The sequence below is a fragment of the Oncorhynchus mykiss genome, chromosome 12 (genome assembly GCF_013265735.2).
Source record: "Oncorhynchus mykiss isolate Arlee chromosome 12, USDA_OmykA_1.1, whole genome shotgun sequence".
NCBI classification, from domain to species: Eukaryota; Metazoa; Chordata; class Actinopteri; order Salmoniformes; family Salmonidae; genus Oncorhynchus; species Oncorhynchus mykiss.
In genome coordinates, this window is record NC_048576.1 from 9,159,116 (window position 1) to 9,178,000 (window position 18,885).

Genomic DNA, 18,885 nt, shown 5'->3' on the forward strand with positions numbered 1-18,885 from the left:
CATTCTCTCTCTCTCTCTCTCTCTCTCTCTCTCTCTCTCTCTCTCTCTCTCTCTCTGTCTCTCTCTCTCTCTACATCCAGACATAGTGTAGAATGGGGAATTCCTGCTGGAAATGTAAGCACAAGATCTGCTGTACATTGTCTGTGTCATAAATTACAACCTTTTCCCTATGTAGTGCACATCTGACTAAATAGGGTGCCATTTCAGACACAGCCCCATGTCTTAATGAGGACCCAGCAGCGGCTGTCCGCATAAACAGCTGTATCACCATCATGTTTGAAAGGGTAGACATCTTCATTGCTTTGTTCTCTGGTGCAGTGGATGTACCAGCCACTGGGGAGTTAGATCAAAAAGTGGTCATGGAAATTCAGAGTGAGACAGTGAGTGGCTCAGTACACTGTGGTACTGACTGGGGTACTGAATGGACCTTTCTGTGGTACTGACTGAGGTACTGACTAGACCTTTCTGTGGTACTGACTGAGGTACTGACTGGACCTCTCTGTGGCACTGACTGGACCTCTCTGTGGTACTGACTGTGGTACTGACTGTGGTACTGACTGGACCTCTCTGTGGTACTGATTGTGGTACTGACTGGACCTCTCTGTGGTACTGACTGTGGTTCTGACTGTGGTACTGACTGGACCTCTCTGTGGTACTGACTGTGGTACTGACTGTGGTACTGACTGGACCTCTCTGTGGTACTGATTGTGGTACTGACTGGACCTCTCTGTGGTACTGACTGTGGTTCTGACTGTGGTACTGACTGGACCTCTCTGTGGTACTGATTGTGGTACCGACTAGGGTACTGACTGTGGTACTGCCTGGACCTCTCTGTGGTACTGACTGTGGTACTGATTGTGGTACTGACTGGACCTCTATGTGATACTGACTGTGGTACTGACTGGATCTCTCTGTGATACTGACTGTGGTACTGACTGGACCTCTCTGTGGTACTGACCGTGGTACTGACTGTGGTACTGACTGGACCGCTCTGTAGTACTGATTGTGGTACTGACTGTGGTACTGACTGGACCTTTCTGTGATACTGACTGTGGTACTGACTGGACCTCTCTTTGATACTGACTGTGGTACTGACCGTGGTACTGACTGGACCTCTCTGTGGTACTGACTGTGGTACTGACCGTGGTACTGACTGGACCTCTCTGTGGTACTGACCGTGGTAGGGTACTGACTGTGATACGATTGTGGTACTGACTGATACGGCCTCTGTAAAAAAAAAATATTATTATTTTTTTTTAATTTAATGTTTATTTTAAGAACAAATTCTCATTTACAATATTGGCCTACCAAAACGCTAAAGGGCCTCCTACGGGGACGGGGGCTGGGATAAAATAAATAAATAAATAAAATATAGCACAAAACACACATCACGACAACACACATCACGACACTACATAAAGAGAGACCTAAGAGAACAACATAGCAAGACAGCAACACATGACAACACAGCATGGTAGCAACACAACACGACAACAACATAGCAGCAGTACAGAATGGTAGCAGCACCTACAGGGTACAAACATTGTTGGGCACAGACAACAGCACAAAGTGCAAGAAGGTGTGGACAACAATACATCACTGTCAAATCAAATCAAATCACATTTTATTTGTCACATACACATGGTTAGCAGATGTTAATGTGAGTGTAGCGAAATGCTTGTGCTTCTAGTTCCGACAATGCAGTAATAACCAACGAGTAATCTAACTAACAATTCCAAAACTACTACCCTATACACACAAGTGTAAAGGGATAAAGAATATGTACATAAAGATATATGAATGAGTGATGGTACAGAGCGGCATAGGCAAGATGCAGTAGATGGTATTGAGTACAGTATATACATATGAGATGAGTATGTAAACAAAGTGGCATAGTTTAAAGTGGCTAGTGATACATGTATTACATAAAGATGCAGTAGATGATATAGAGTACAGTATATACATATACATATGAGATGAATAATGTAGGGTATGTAAACATTATATTAGGTAGCATTGTTTAAAGTGGCTAGTGATATATTTTACATCATTTCCCATCAATTCCCATTATTAAAGTGGCTGGAGTTGAGTCAGTGTGTTGGCAGCAGCCACTCAATGTTAGTGGTGGCTGTTTAACAGTCTGATGGCCTTGAGATAGAAGCTGTTTTTCAGTCTCTCGGTCCCAGCTTTGATGCACCTGTACTGACCTCGCCTTCTGGATGATAGCGGGTGGAACAGGCAGTGGCTCGGGTGGTTGTTGTCCTTGATGATCTTTATGGCCTTCCTGTGACATCGGGTGGTGTAGGTGTCCTGGAGGGCAGGTAGTTTGCCCCCGGTGTTGCGTTGTGCAGACCTCACTACCCTCTGGAGAGCCTTACGGTTGTGGGCGGAGCAGTTGCCGTACCAGGCGGTGATACAGCCCGACAGGATGCTCTCGATTGTGCATCTGTAGAAGTTTGTGAGTGCTTTTGGTGACAAGCCAAATTTCTTCAGCCTCCTGAGGTTGAAGAGGCGCTGCTGCGCCTTCTTCACGACGCAGTCTGTGTGGGTGGACCAATTCAGTTTGTCTGTGATGTGTACGCCGAGGAACTTAAAACTTACTACCCTCTCCACTACTGTCCCATCGATGTGGATAGGGGGGTGTTCCCTCTGCTGTTTCCTGAAGTCCACAATCATCTCCTTAGTTTTGTTGACGTTGAGTGTGAGGTTATTTTCCTGACACCACACTCTGAGGGCCCTCACCTCCTCCCTGTAGGCTGTCTTGTCGTTGTTGGTAATCAAGCCTACCACTGTTGTGTCGTCCACAAACTTGATGATTGAGTTGGAGGCGTGCATGGCCACGGACAGGGAGTACAGGAGAGGGCTCAGAACGCACCCTTGTGGGGCCCCAGTGTTGAGGATCAGCGGGGTGGAGATGTTGTTACCTACCCTCACCACCTGGGGGGCGGCCCGTCAGGAAGTCCAGTACCCAGTTACACAGGGCGGGGTCGAGACCCAGGGTCTCGAGCTTGATGACGAGCTTGGACGGTACTATGGTGTTAAATGCTGAGCTGTAGTCGATGAACAGCATTCTCACATAGGTATTCCTCTTGTCCAGATGGGTTAGGGCAGTGTGCAGTGTGGTTGAGATTGCATCGTCTGTAGACCTATTTGGGCAGTAAGCAAATTGGAGTGGGTCTAGGGTGTCAGGTAGGGTGGAGGTGATATGGTCCTTGACTAGTCTCTCAAAGCACTTCATGATGACGGAAGTCGTTTAGCTCAGTTACCTTAGCTTTCTTGGGAACAGGAACAATGGTGGCCTTCTTGAAGTATGTGGGAACAGCAGACTGGGATAAGGATTGATTGAATATGTCCGTAAACACACCAGCCAGCTGGTCTGCGCATGCTCTGAGGGCGCGGCTGGGGATGCCGTCTGGGCCTGCAGCCTTGCGAGGGTTAACACGTTTAAATGTTTTACTCACCTCGGCTGCAGTGAAGGAGAGCCCGCATGTTTTGGGGCCATGTCTGTGGCAATGTATTGTCCTCAAAGCGGGCAAAAAAGTATTTTAGTCTGCCTGGGAGCAAGACATCCTGGTCCGTGAATGGGCTGTGGTGCTGACTGGGCCTTTCTGTGGCACTGACTGGGCCTCTCTGTGGTGCTGACTGCGGTGCTGACTGGGCCTCACTGTGGTGCTGACTGGGCCTCTCTGTGGTGCTGACTGGGCCTCTCTGTGGTACTGACTGGGCCTCTCTGTGGTACTGACTGGGCCTCTCTGTGGTGCTGACTGGGCCTCTCTGTGGTACTGACTGGGCCTCTCTGTGGTACTGACTGGCCCTCTCTGTGGTACTGACTGGGCCTCTCTGTGATACACACTGGGCCTCTCTGTGGTGCTGACTGTGATACTGACTGGGCCTCTCTGTGGTGCTGACTGAGCCTCTCTGTGGTGCTGACTGGGCCTCTCTGTAGTGCTGACTGGGCCTCTCTGTGGTACTGACTGGGCCTCTCTGTGGTGCTGACTGTGCCTCTCTGTAGTGCTGACTGGGCCTCTCTGTGGTGCTGACTGGGCATCTCTGTGGTGCTGACTGGGCCTCTCTGTGGTGCTGACTGGGCCTCTCTGTGGTACTGATTGGGCCTCTCTGTAGTGCTAACTGGGCCTCTCTGTGGTACTGACTGGGCCTCTCTGTGGTACTGACTGGGCCTCTCTGTGGTGCTGACTGGGCCTCTCTGTGGTGCTGACTGGGCCTCTCTGTGGTGCTGACTGGGCCTCTCTGTGGTACTGACTGGGCCTCTCTGTGGTACTGACTGGGCCTCTCTGTGGTACTGACTGGGCCTCTCTGTAGTGCTGACTGGGCCTCTCTGTGGTACTGACTGAGCCTCTCTGTGGTGCTGACTGGGCCTCTCTGTGGTGCTGACTGGGCCTCTCTGTGGTGCTGACTGGGCCTCTCTGTGGTACTGACTGGGCCTCTCTGTGGTGCTGACTGGGCCTCTCTGTGGTACTGACTGGGCCTCTCTGTGGTACTGACTGGGCCTCTCTGTGGTACTGACTGGGCCTCTCTGTGGTACTGACTGAGCATCTCTGTGGTGCTGACTGGGCCTCTCTGTGGTGCTGACTGGGCCTCTCTGTGGTGCTGACTGTGGTGCTGACTGGGCCTCTCTTTGGTACTGACTGGGCCTCTCTGTGGTACTGACTGGGCCTCTCCATTGGAGACATGAAGACTTAAGAGGGCCAAGTCAGACTAATACCAGCTAACAAATAATGTTCTGAGAACCACATGTTTCTTAGTGGGAATTTGAGTATTTCAGAAAAACATTTCCTACATGTTTCGTAATGATTCTATTTAAAGTAATGTTCACAAATGGTTCAGAGAGTGTTATGAAACAACGTTCTTCGTTTGGGAATTTCAGAACTTCAGCATAAAGTTTTCTATAGGTTTCCTCATGGTTCTATTTAAAGTCATGTTCTCAGAACATTAAGAGCGCTTTCCATTAAAAAAAAAAACACAAGAGAACATTAGTAATGTTCAAATAACGTTCTAGGAATCTTATTTAAAACAAAGACATTCTGTTCACAGCATCAACAAAACTCTCTCTATCCTCTATCTTGTTAAGTGTGTTCACTAATTGGCCACAGCTCATTATAAGGGGTAGCAGGTAGCCTAGTGGTTAGAGTGTTTGGCCAGGAACCCGAAAGGTTGCTGGATCGAATCCCTGAGCTGACAAGCTAAATCTATCATTCTGCCCCTGAACAAGGCAGTTAACTTCCTGTTCCCTGGTAGGCCGTCGTTGTAAATCTCACTGACACTGTGCCACAATTGTTTTTTTGTTTTTTTAATCTATTTACATGATTAATTCCGAAGCAAATTAATTGAATGTGTCCTTCGAGTTCAAAACAGTTAACTATAGCTAGCAGGCTTATTGAAACATGTTGTCAGAAAAAAATCTATTAACTTCAAATAACCTACAATTTTACCTCAGGCATTGAAATAGATCCCTAGATTATTCGAACACAGAGTTTGTTTTATTGTGAAATACTATAATTATGAATTGCATAAAATAAACATTTCGTCATTATCTCTAAACTTTATATACTGGCCTCTGGTCTAATCGTTCTATGCTAATCTCATTACTACGCCTCCATTGGTCAGTTGAGTTGTTTGAGTGTTCCATGCTAAGCACATGCTACACATAAGACCAGTGTTTCACAAAAAGGAACTCAATCAGTAGGGTGCAACCCAGACATGATCCTCGTCTAAATGACCAGAAATGCAAAGCTTGAGAGGCCAATGAAATAAACAAAGAGAAAGGGAGAGGGGGGAGGAGAGAGACAGAGAGAGGGAAGAGGGGGAGAGGGAGAGGGAGAGGGAGAGGGAGAGAGAGAGACAGAGAGAGGGAGAGGGAGAGAGCGAGACAGAGAGAGGGAGAGGGAGAGAGAGAGAGAGAGAGAGGGGAAGAGGGGAGAGAGGGGGAGAGGGAGAGGGAGAGAGAGACAGAGGGAGAGGGAAGGGGGGAGAGAGGGGGAGAGGGAGAGAGGGAGAGGGAGAGAGAGGGGGAGAGAGAGAGAGAGAGATGGGGGAGATAGAGAGAGGATTTACTCTAAGGAAGATCTCGGTAATTGGATCTAGATGAGCAGCAGTATTGCTGTATCTCCTGAAAGAAATAGACCTGACCTACTGGCTGGTGATTCTGCTCCTTCCTTCCTTCCTTCCTTCCTTCCTTCCTTCCTTCCTTCCTTCCTTCCTTCCTTCCTTCCTTCCTTCCTTCCTTCCTTCCTTCCTTCCTTCCTTCCTTCCTTCCTTCCTTCCTTCCTTCCTTCCTTCCTTCCTTCCCTCCCTCCCAAATGTCAAATCAAAGGGGTGCTTATATGTGTTCTGTTTCACTGCAAGTGGGTAACCTGTATGTGTGAGGTGTGTTTTTTTGCATATCCCAACTCCCCATGAGACGCCCTCAGAGAGTGGGGTCACGGCCAGGGATCAGCCATTGTTGACGGGCAGCGAGGGAGGGAGGTGCAGAATCACCAGCCAGTAGGTCAGGCCTATTTCTTTCAGGAGATACAGCAATACTGCTGCTCGTCTAGATCCAATTACCGAGATCTTCCTTAGAGTAAATCCTCTCTCTTTCTCTCTCTCTATCTATCTCCCCTTCTCTCTCACTCTACCCCCCCCCCCCTCTCCCCCCCCCCATCTCTCTCTCTCTCTCTCCCCCCTCTCTCCCCCCTCACTCACTCTCTCGCCCTCTCTGACGCTGAAGAACTACAGTATCATCTCTGCCTTTGTAGACTGATGAGAATGCTCACAGTGCTAACCAGCTCATGTTGACAACTATGTTTTCTGTCCTACAAATTCCAACAGCTGAAAGGCTTTACTGTTTTTGGAAGTGTCTGTCGAGCAAGAAGGCAAGGACAGCTAGGGGGGATATGGGGTTGAGGACAGCTAAGTGTCTTAGCATAGAGGGGATATGGGGTTAAGGACAGCTAAGTGTCTTAGCATAGGGGGAAATGAGGTTAAGGACAGCTAAGTGTCTTAGCATAGGGGGAAATGGTGTTAAGAAAGGCTGTGTCTTGACATAGGGGGAAATGGGGTTAAGGACAGCTAAGTGTCTTGACATAGGGGGAAAGGGGGTTAAGGACAGCTAAGTGTCTTAGCATAGGGGGAAATGGTGTTAATAACAGCTGTGTCTTGACATAGGGGGAAATGGGGTTAAGGACAGCTAGGTGTCTTGACATAGGGGGATATGGGGTTAAGGATGGCTAAATGTCTTGACATAGGGGGAAAGGGGGTTAAGGACAGCTAAGTGTCTTAGCATAGGGGAAATGGGGTTAAGGACAGCTAAGTGTCTTGACATAGGGGGATATGGGGTTAAGGACAGCTAGGTGTCTTGACATAGGGGGATATGGGGTTAAGGATGGCTAAGTGTCTTAGCATAGGGGGAAATGGGGTTAAGGATGGCTAAGTGTCTTAGCATAGGGGATATGGGGTTAAGGATAGCTAAGTGTCTTGGCATAGGGGGATATGGGGTTAAGGACAGCTAGGTGTCTTGACATAGGGGGATATGGGGTTAAGGATGGCTAAGTGTCTTAGCATAGGGGGAAATGGGGTTAAGGACAGCTAAGTGTCTTAGCATAGGGGGAAATGGGGCTACGTGTACTGTGGCTGGAGCCCTCTCAGGTCATAGTGTGATCCTAGATCAGTTTGTAGGCTGCTGTCTTGCCAACTCCTATTGTGGCTGTCATGCCAAGACACAAACAGGCTACTCAAGTTATTGGAGTGTACAAAGAAAAGCTACCGGGTTCTCCAGTCAAAGGACAGGAGTCTTATTCATTCTTCCTCAATGAGCAGAGCTTGACTAGACAAATCTGTGACCTGACTCCATCCAGTAGGACCACGTTTACAGCGCAGGCTAGGCACTCAGTGTTCTCTCTATGGGACCTTGTTTAGGGTCCCAAAGGGGGTACGAGACCATCGGAAAGAGGAATCACAAGATCTTGTTTATTTCTGCAAGGCACAATGCAACCAGGCAATCTGCTGCTGAGTCAAGATTGTTAAATGAGAGGAAGGGAGATGAAATTGCATTAGCGTCCCAACCCAGAGAAACATTAGCTGTTTGTTGAATCAAATTAAGCAGTACATTATGGTCCGGAGCAAATTGCCCTTTAACTGTCGTAACACATTTAATTAACAAAATTCTCGAATAACAACTCAGATAAATCAAGTGAATAAACAGGAGTTTATGTCAGGAAATGTATTTTTTTTTCTCTCTTTTTGGGAAATGGGAATATAGACTACAGACAGAGACAAGGATTTATGGTGAAACAACCAATAATGACTAGAGGGAACATACTGTGTGTTATATTTATATGATATACTAGCATAACGTATAACACACTGATAATATGTGTATGAAACGCTACACACTGAGAGCTGAGTAATCAAAATGGCTGTCAGTTTCCGTGCTCAGGGTCTAACACAACTCAGGCTTCCCCCTCCTCTGTACGCTGACAGAATTCCCTTCCCTAAGAATTCCCAAGCCTCAAAATAGGTCTGTCAAAACGCAGTCACCCACCCACCCTGTCTCACACAGCATGCGTGGAAGAGGGAAGACAGAAGATCTGCTTAGGCTGTCAGAAGCCTGAACAGTTTACTGGTCGCTACAGCAACAGTACCATTTCTACACAAAACAACAGAGCACCTGCAATCCCTCAGCCAATCATACCCCTGTTCCCCCGTGCAGTATTTGCATATGAGAATTTCACCTCGCGTAACTGGGTGATTCCCACAGCTCCTGATCGGGTTGGGTCTCTACATTATATTACAATAATGTGTCATTTAAAACAACAATGAATACCTAAAAAGAAGATGTTATATTATTTTAATATTGGAGTAATGTAAATGTTTTTCAGAAGAACAAACAAGCAGGTAAATGGTAACTCGAACAACACCAATTTCAGATCATGTCTCTCCACTTCTCAGTCAACTGGCAGGTAGATTCTCGAGCGTTTTTTAAATATAATATATATATAAATTTTTTAAAGGTAGACATGACCAGAGATGAAGCAAATGGGATATACCATAGGAGCCCATGGGTACTGCTGTCTCACACACACACACCAATGTGACTGAGAGTATTGGTCTGAGAGAGTACGGTATCTTGTGGTGACCCAGTGGCAGCAGTATCAAGGACTTGGCTTGACAAACTGTTCCTGTGGCAGGTGGTGTGTGTGTGTGTGTGTGTGTGTGTGTGTGTGTGTGTGTGTGTGTGTGTGTGTGTGTGTGTACGTGTTATTGCGGCAGGTGTTAAACTAGCCTAATATTTGGCACTGGACCACACTCCTACTGATAAGGCAAAATACACGATGAACTCAGACCAACTGTCTACAGTACGTGCTCTGGCCAGACCTGGGTTCAAATACTATTTGAAATAATTTCAAACACTATACCTGGGCTTGATTGAGCTAGCCTGAAACAATGGAACCAATAGAATACCCCCAATGAGTGTCACCCCCTCCAATCTGGCACTGCAGGCAGACTAGAGCAAACGCTAAAGGTATTTTTAATATTTCTAAATGTATTTGAACCCAGGCTCTGGCTCTTGTATTTGCTCCTATTCCTGAAAAGTCACCCAGTCCTGTCACACAAGTCTGACTGAGCAAATCAATACATGTTTTAGATCTTTATCTTCGACTGAAATGTTCTTATGGAAAAAAAATGATGAACAAAACAAGGTTGCTGGCATCAATGTCTCAGGTGCCACCTATTGCCGATGTTTCCTGTAGCAAGGAACTGAAGCCCCTAATCTACTCAATGGGTGCTGCACTGCAGCTGTCCTCTGCACCAGCCTCTCCAATCTAGTGTGTGTGTGTGTGTGTGTGTGTGTGTGTGTGTGCCTAGCTGTGTGTGTGTGTGTGTGTGCGTGTGTGTGTGTGTGTGTGTGTGTGTGTGTGTGTGCCTAGCTGTGTGTGTGTGTGTGTGTGTGTGTGTGTGTGTGTGTGTGTGTGTGTGTGTATCAGAGAGGTTGGTGAAAAATAGCAGAATACATTTTTTCTCTCCATCTCCTATGGAACAATAAAGTATATCTTATCTTACCTCTTAATGAATTATATCTTTGACATTTCTTTAGTGGAACAATACATTTTGAATTTGTCTTGGTAGAAATGTTTTAAAGGAATATATTATATATTTTGAATTGGCAATAGGAGAGAGTGGGGTAAATTGAGCCAGAGGTAAGTTGAGCCCCCCTTGTTTCTAGGAAACCATACAGCTAATTAATAATTTGATGAAATATTTAAGAAGAGGTCATCATTTCATGAAGTCTGTGAAGGAAGAAACCACACGGAAAAAGTGGTAAGCAAGTACGTAACCCCATACCTGTCCTGTGACTCACCTTACCCCATACCTGTCCTGAGACTCACCTTACCCCATACCTGTCCTGGGACTCACCTAACCCCATACCTGTCCTGGGACTCACCTTACCCAATACCTGTCCTGGGACTCATCTAACCCCATACCTGTCCTGGGACTCACCTTACCCAATACCTGTCCTGGGACTCACCTTACCCCATACCTGTCCTGGGACTCACCTTACCTCATACCTGTCCTGGGACTCACCTTACCCCATACCTGTCCTGGGACTCACCTTACCTCATACCTGTCCTGGGACTCACCTTACCCAATACCTGTCCTGGGACTCACCTTACCCCAACATCCGGAAATATACATAGATATCTTTGTTAGAAAGAATACACTATTTCCTTTGATGAAGCGATGCTGAATGTAAATAATGGCTCAATTTACCCCACTCTTCCCTACAGATTAATAGTCTATGAATAGGATGTATGAGATTATTTGACAACACAGCCTACATCATGGTTACGTCACATCACCACGGTTACGTAACATCACCACGGTTACGTCACCATGGTCGACTTGATGGCAAATAGAACGGATGTAACAGCACCTGTGATCTGCTTGGTACCTCCTCCTTGTTTCCAACACGGGGTCTTGGGTCTGAACTTAACAATGATCTTGAACCAAATGTAACCTACTCCAGTTCAATACTGCTCTGCTCTCTCTCTCTCTCTCTCTCTCTCTCTGTTCAGGATGTCCCTCTTGTGTTGCCAACCATTGAACTAGATACAGTACACAGGTCAGTCACATTCTCCTCTTCTAAGATCAATTACCAACCTGCTAAGTCATGAATCACTAAGGCTCAGGCCACCTCTCTTCCCTCAGGTAGACAGAGGGTTTCTTAAAGAGAAGGTGACAGGCCTCTTAAAGAGACAGTGTGATTGGCTGCTTTAAAGATGCAAGGCGATTGTTGACACTGTAATTTAACGCATCAGTTGACCTGGATCCCTTGCGCAACCTTTACAATGAAGATATGCAATTGGAGAAAATATATATAGTTTACAGTTTAGCTCCCCATAATGTGGGCCTGACTATTAACCAGTTTACAGTTCAGATCCCCATTAATGTGGGCCTGACTATTAACCAGTTTACAGTTGAGCTCGCCATTAATGTGGGCCTGACTATTAACCAGTTTACAGTTGAGATCCCCATTAATGTGGGCCTGACTATTAACCAGTTTACAGTTGAGATCTCCATTACTGTGGGCCTGACTATTAACCAGTTTGCAGTTGAGATCTCCATTACTGTGGGCCTGACTATTAACCAGTTTACAGTTGAGATCCCCATTAATGTGGGCCTGACTATTAACCAGTTTACAGTTGAGATCTCCATTACTGTGGGCCTGACTATTAACCAGTTTACAGTTGAGATCCCCATTAATGTGGGCCTGACTACTAACCAGTTTACAGTTGAGATCCCCATTAATGTGGGCCTGACTATTAACCAATTTACAGTTGAGATCCCCATTAATGTGGGCCTGACTATTAACCAGTTTACAGTTGAGATCCCCATTAATGTGGGCCTGACTATTAACCAGTTTACAGTTGAGATCCCCATTAATGTGGGCCTGACTATTAACCAGTTTACAGTTGAGATCCCCATTACTGTGGGCCTGACTATTAACCAGTTTACAGTTGAGATCCCCATTAATGTGGGCCTGACTATTAACCAGTTTACAGTTGAGATCCCCATTAATGTGGGCCTGACTATTAACCAGTTTACAGTTGAGCTCCCCATTAATGTGGGCCTGACTATTAACCAGTTTACAGTTGAGATCCCCATTAATGTGGGCCTGACTATTAACCAGTTTACAGTTCAGCTCCCCATTAATGTGGGCCTGACTATTAACCAGTTTACATTTAAATCATGTATCTACTGTCTCTATCTCTATTCCTTCTAGTGCTGAATTGATGCTACCTTAAAAACATTTTTTATATTTCACCTTTATTTAACTAGGCAAGTCAGTTAAGAACAAATTCTTATTTTCAATGACGGCCTACCATGGAACAGTGGGTTAACTGCCTTGTTCAGGGACAGAACAACAGATTTATACCTTGTCAGCTCAGGGATTTGATCTTGCAACCTTTCGGTTACTAGTCCAACACTAACCACTAGGCTACCTGCCGCAACCAGATGGGATCTCACAAGCCCTATGATGGTGCTATAATCCAGTAGAGAGAGGACCAACCTGAGTCGCCGTGGTGGGGCTATGATCCAGCAGAGAGAGGACCAACCTGAGTCCCCGTGGTGGGGCTATGATCTGGCAGAGAGAGGACCAACCTGAGTCCCCGTGGTGGGGCTATGATCTGGCAGAGAGAGGACCAACCTGAGTCCTCGTGGTGGGGCAATGATCCAGCAGAGAGAGGACCAACCTGAGTCCTCGTGGTGGGGCTATGATCTGGCAGAGAGAGGACCAACCTGAGTCCTCGTGGTGGGGCTATGATCTGGCAGAGAGAGGACCAACCTGAGTCCCCGTGGTGGGGCTATGATCCGGTAGAGAGAGGACCAACCTGAGTCCTCGTGGTGGGGCAATGATCCAGAAGAGAGAGGAGCAACCTGAATCCCCGTGGTGGGACTATGATCCGGTAGAGAGAGGACCAACCGTGATGTATTGTTGTCTCTACTTCTTGCCTTTGTGCTGTTGTCTGTGCCCAATAATGTTTGTACAGTGTCTTGTGTTGCTACCATGTTGTTGTCATGTTGTTTTGCTACCATGCTGTGTTGCCATGTGTTGCTGCCTTGCTATGTTGTTGTCTTAGGTCCCTCTTTATGTAGTGTTGTTGTGTCTCTCTTGTCGTGTCCTATATTTTCATTTTTAATCCCAGCCCCGTCCCCGCAGGAGACCTTTTACCTTTTGGTAGGCCGTTATTATAACTGACCTGACTTGCCCAGTTAAATAAAGGTTAAATAAAAATAAATACTATTACATGTAAACCAAAATAGTTTGAGATAAGTGGTTATGAGCCTTCCATCAGTCCCCTCCCTCTGAGGTCAGAGACCAGAGACAGTGGTGGCTCTTCTGTCAGTCCCCTCCCTCTGAGGTCAGAGATAGTGGCGGCTCTTCCATCATTCCCCTCCCTCCCTCCCTCTGCAGTCAGACAGAGACCGTGGCAGCTCTTCCATCAGTCCCATCTCCTCCTCTGAGGTTAGAGACAAGAGACAGTGGCAGCTCTTCCATCAGTCCCCTCTCTCCCTCCTTCTGAGGTAAGAGACCAGAGACAGTGGCAGCTCTTCCATCAGTCCCCTCCCTTCTCTGCTGTCAGAGACTGAGTGATATAATGGCCTAGCAAACACCAGAGAGAGAAAAACACACAGGAAAATCTCACAAAGGCTAGTAAATATCTGCATTGCTGGCTTTTTGGGGCTTTAGGCTGGGTATCTGTGAAGCTCTTTGTGACAACTGCTGATGTAAGAAGGGCTTTATAAAATAAATGTGATTGATTGATAAATAAATAATATAACACGAATATGTTGAGACATGCAGAGATATTCTAGAGGCTACACATAGCATTCTTAAGGAATCAGTGGCTGGCTGCTCAGTCTACAGAGACTGTTCTAATGGATAATGAAGAGAATAATACTGTCTGGCTTGTGTTTCTCTCAGCCCCTGGTGAGATAAAGAGCTGTATCTGGCTCTGGTCTCTGCAGGGGGAGGGAAGGGGCTGATGGAAGAGCTGTCACTGTCTCCATCTCTGAAAGCAGAGGGAGGGAGGGAGAGAGGGGACTGTTGGAAGAGCTGTCACTGTCTCCATCTCTGAAAGCAGAGGGAGGGAGGGAGGGAGGGAGGGAGGGAGAGAGGGGACTGTTGGAAGAGCTGCCACTGTCTCCATCTCTGAAAGCAGAGGGAGGGAGGGAGGGAGGGAGAGAGGGGACTGTTGGAAGAGCTGTCACTGTCTCCATCTCTGAAAGCAGAGGGAGGGAGGGAGGGAGGGAGAGAGGGGACTGATGGAAGAGCTGCCACTGTCAATTAAATGAAATTCAAAGGGCTTTATTGGCATGGGTAACATATTGTTACATTGCCAAAGCAAGTGAAATAGATAACACACTCACAAAAGTTCTAAAATAATAGAGACATTTCAAATACACAGTGTTGTAACGATGTGCAAATATTTCAAGTACAAAAAGGGAAAATAAATCAACATAATTATGGGTTGTATTTACAATGGTGGTTGCCCCGTTCTCATGGCAACAGGTCACACATCTTGCTGCTGTGATGGCAAACTGTGGTATATCACCCAAATAGATACTGGAGTTTATCAAAATTTGATTTTTTTTCTTTTTTTTTCAAATTCTTTGTGCTTCTGTGTAATCTGAGGGAAATATGTGTCTCTAGTATGGTCATACATACTAGAGTTTTTGGAAGTGCAGCTCAGTTTCCACCTCATTTTGTGAGCAGTATGCACGGTGGCCTCTCTCAAGTCTGTACAAAGCTTTCCTTAAGTTTGGGTCAGCCACAGTGGTCAGGTATTCTGCCACTTTGTACTCTCTGTTTAGGGCCAAATAGCATTCTAGTTTGCTCTGTTTTTTTGTTAATTCTTTCCAATGTGTCAAGTAATTATCTTTTTGTTTTCTCATGATTTGGTTGGGTCTAATTGTGCTGCTGTTCTGGGGCTCTGTAGGGTGTGTTTGTGTTTGTGAACAGAGCCCCAGGACCAGCTTGCTTAAGGGACTCTTCTCCAGGTTCATCTCTCTGTAGGTGATGGCTTTGTTATGGAAGGTTTGGGAATCGCTTCCTTTAAGGTGGTTGTGGAATTTAATGTCTCTTTTCTGGATTTTGATAATTAGCAGGTATTAGCTTAATTCTGCTCTGCATGCATTATTTAGTGTTTTACGTTGTTCACTGAGAGTCTCAATTTGGTGTTTGTCCCATCTGTCTATGGCAGTAGAGGGAGGGAGGGGAATGATTGAAGAGCTACCACTGTATCTATCTATGGCAGTAGAGGGAGGGAGGGGAATGATTGAAGAGCTACCACTGTATCTATCTATGGCAGTAGAGGGAGGGAGGGGAATGATTGAAGGGCTACCACTGTATCTGTCTATGGCAGTAGAGGGAGGGGAATGATTGAATAACTACCACTGTATCTGTCTATGGCAGTAGAGGGAGGGAGGGGAATGATTGAAGGGCTACCACTGTATCTGTCTATGGCAGTAGAGGGAGGGGAATGATTGAATAACTACCACTGTATCTGTCTATGGCAGTAGAGGGAGGGAGGGGAATGATTGAAGAGCCACTGTATCTGTCTATGGCAGTAGAGGGAGGGAGGGGAATGATTGAAGAGCCACTGTATCTGTCTATGGCAGTAGAGGGAGGGGACTGGCCAGACAGAGGAAGGACAGGAATGCTGAGGACAGTGGCTCCAGACTGCAGAAGGCCCTGGCTGCACCATCGAGATCTTCGTAATCCAACAGAAAGGGTCTAATTTAATGATGGACTGCAGCGTTGGGCCATCGTGACAGCAGTGGGCTGTGTTTATCCCTTCGTTGTGTGGTTATCTACTGTGGGATGGATAACGCGTTACGACAGCTTGGTGTACGACTGACTGAGTGCCCACTCCCTTTTCCTCTGACTGGGTTGGATACTGGTTATGTCCCAAATGCCAAGCTGCTGCCTATATAGTGCACTATTTTTAACCAGAGCCTTATGGGCAATATATTGGGCATAAGGGTACCATTTCGGGACATAGACACAGTGTGTCGGTTTCTTTCACTCTCGGTTTATTAATCTGTTAATTTCATCTGGTTACACCGAAATAACTATCTATTCCATACAGTGGGCCAAACAAGGCTGTCTAGAGAGAGAGAGAGAGAGAGAGAGAGAGAGAGAGAGAGAGAGAGAGAGAGAGAGAGAGAGAGAGAGAGAGAGAGAGAGAGAGAGAGAGAGAGAGAGAGAGAGAGAGAGAGAGAGAGCAGTTTGTCACTGCAATTTTGTATTATATTTGAATTATCAACCATCCGTGTAAAAACATGGAATATGATTTTCCGCTTCTAACGTCCTCTACCGTGCAATGGTGTTGTTCCTATGTCAGGCACAGCTGTGTAAACTGTATCATGTGGACTACACATTTCAGCCTGTGCCAGAAATGAACTATCTAGAGGTTAGACCTTGGCAACAGCACAGGAGCTGTACGGTTTGTGCCAGCAGGTCTAGCTGGTCTCTGGTTGAATCAGACAATCAAAACCACTTAGCGCAGACCTGGGTTCAAATACTTTATCTGTGTTTTATTCAGCTTGTCTGGAATAATGGACCAATAGAATTGTTCTGTGGAAGAATGTATCCCACCCATCGGGCACTCCATTCAGGCTAAAGCAAATGATGATAGGACGGGCTCAGAGAAGGGCTTGACAGCAGTGTCATGGTAACCCTTAATTGTGAAGGTAAGAAAAACAATGAAGTCATTGCTTGCTGAGAAAACAGCTGAGTATTAAAGAGGAGAGGAGAGCAGGAAGAGGAGGAGTGGTAGACAGAGGAAGAGGCAGAGCAGGAGGAGGAGCTACAGGACAGTGGTAGACAGAGGGAGAGGCGGAGCAGGAGGAGGAGCTACAGGACAGTGGTAGACAGAGGGAGAGGCGGAGCAGGAGGAGGAGCTACAGGACAGTGGTAGACAGAGGGAGAGGCGGAACAGGAGGAGGAGCTACAGGACAGTGGTAGACAGAGGGAGAGGCGGAGCAGGAGGAGGAGCTACAGGACAGTGGTAGACAGAGGGAGAGGCGGAGCAAGAGGAGGAGCTACAGGACAGTGTTAGCGGGAGAGGCGGAACAGGAGGAGGAGCTACAGGACAGTGGTAGACAGAGGGAGAGGCGGAGCAAGAGGAGGAGCTACAGGACAGTGGTAGACAGAGGGAGAGGCGGAGCAGGAGGAGGAGCTACAAGACAGTGGTAGACAGAGGGAGAGGCGGAGCAAGAGGAGGAGCTACAGGACAGTGGTAGACAGAGGGAGAGGCGGAGCAGGAGGAGGAGCTAAAAGACAGTGGTAGACAGAGGGAGAGGCAGAGCAAGAGGAGGAGAAACAGGAATGTGGTAGACAGAGGGAGTGGCGGAGCAGGAGGAGGAGCTACAAGACAGAAACATTACATTAATGTCGGAGCACAAAGCCTATTGGCACAGAATCTCCGGTCTGAGAATTTGCTTTTGACCTCATTGAGGTCTCCCATTTTCAAATGCCACCGCGGGAGCATCAGCTTTCTGGCACATGATCATAGTTTGCACATTTTGCAAATTCATTTTGATCAATTGATCAATCAGCTAAGTAAAGGAATGACAGGGAGAGTATTACCAGCTGGTTAAACGGAGTGAGTGACTCATGGTGAAGTGAAATAGCTCAATAAGAGGGTAATGATGCCTGTTTAAGGGACCGAGAAGAGAAAGGCACTTTCTGAAATAATTCACTACCCCGATACCTTTTTCTGGCCTCTTTTACTGTGATATGGATTTCAAATGTTACTGAAGTGAAACTGACAGTGTCAGTTAGGTTAACTTGCAGATAGTCAGTATTTGGATAATGAGAGTTGGTCTGTGACAGACTACGGGGGGAAATAGAGAGAAAATAGGGCTTTGGGGTTTTGTCGTGACCTTTGACATTCTGGTAGAGAGACAAACACGAACATGCATGGTGGCACTCTCTCTCGTGACCTTTTTCCTCCCTCATACACCCATGAACACATTAAGGTGAGTACACACAACGAATACACACGCACACGCACACGCACACACACACACACACACACACACTTTTTTACTGCATCTCTTACCTCCTCCCACTGGTGTATGTATCTGATGAGCCGGGAAAGTCTCAGTAGCCTCAGAAGAGACAGAATCTTAGTAAACCTCACGATCCTCAGCGCCCTCGCCGTCTTGTACACCTCTGAGTCAAACCCCTTTTCCACTATTAGAAATATATAATCCACTGGTATGGACGAGAGGAAGTCGACCACAAACCAGCTCTTCAGGTAGTTCATCTTTATGACCTTGGGGTCCAGGATGATCTCAGAGCTCTCCTCGTTGACGATCCCCGTGCGGAAGTTCATGACCAGATCCACGAGGAAGATGGTGTCTGATGCGACGTTGAATATTAGCCAGGTGGTGGTGGTCTGCTCCGAGAAGAAGGTTATTCCTACAGGAATGATGATCAGGTTCCCCATCATCATGACCAGCATTACCAAGTCCCAGTAGAACCTACAGCAGACAGAGAAAGGATTAACAAATAATATTAGAACAAACAGATGTGTCAAAAAAGAATGGCTGGAATGTGTGAATATACAGTATGGTTACATAGATGACTACTGCACCAGTAGAACCTAGAACAAACAGGAAACATACTGTACTATACCAATAGAACCTAGAACAAACAGGAAACATGCTGTACTGTACCAGTAGAACCTAGAACAAACAGGAAACATACTGTACCAGTAGAACCTAGAACAAACATGAAACATACTGTACTGTACCAGTAGAACCTAGAACAAACAGGAAGCATACTGTACTGTACCAGTAGAACCTAGAACAAAC

At 46.5% G+C, this 18,885-nt stretch overlaps 1 protein-coding gene across 3 annotated transcripts in view; it reads right to left on the reverse strand.

The window, feature by feature from the left end:
- hcn1 (hyperpolarization-activated cyclic nucleotide-gated cation channel 1) overlaps positions 1-18,885 on the reverse strand; it is a 168,782-nt gene that overhangs the window by 121,480 nt on the left and 28,417 nt on the right. For all 3 annotated transcript variants that reach the window (XR_005034826.1, XR_005034825.1, NM_001124318.1), the window contains 1 exon segment: positions 18,129-18,552. Coding sequence is in view for 1 of the 3 variants with exons in the window: in NM_001124318.1 (NP_001117790.1) it covers positions 18,129-18,552 (424 nt within the window). In the remaining 2 variants the exon portion in view is untranslated.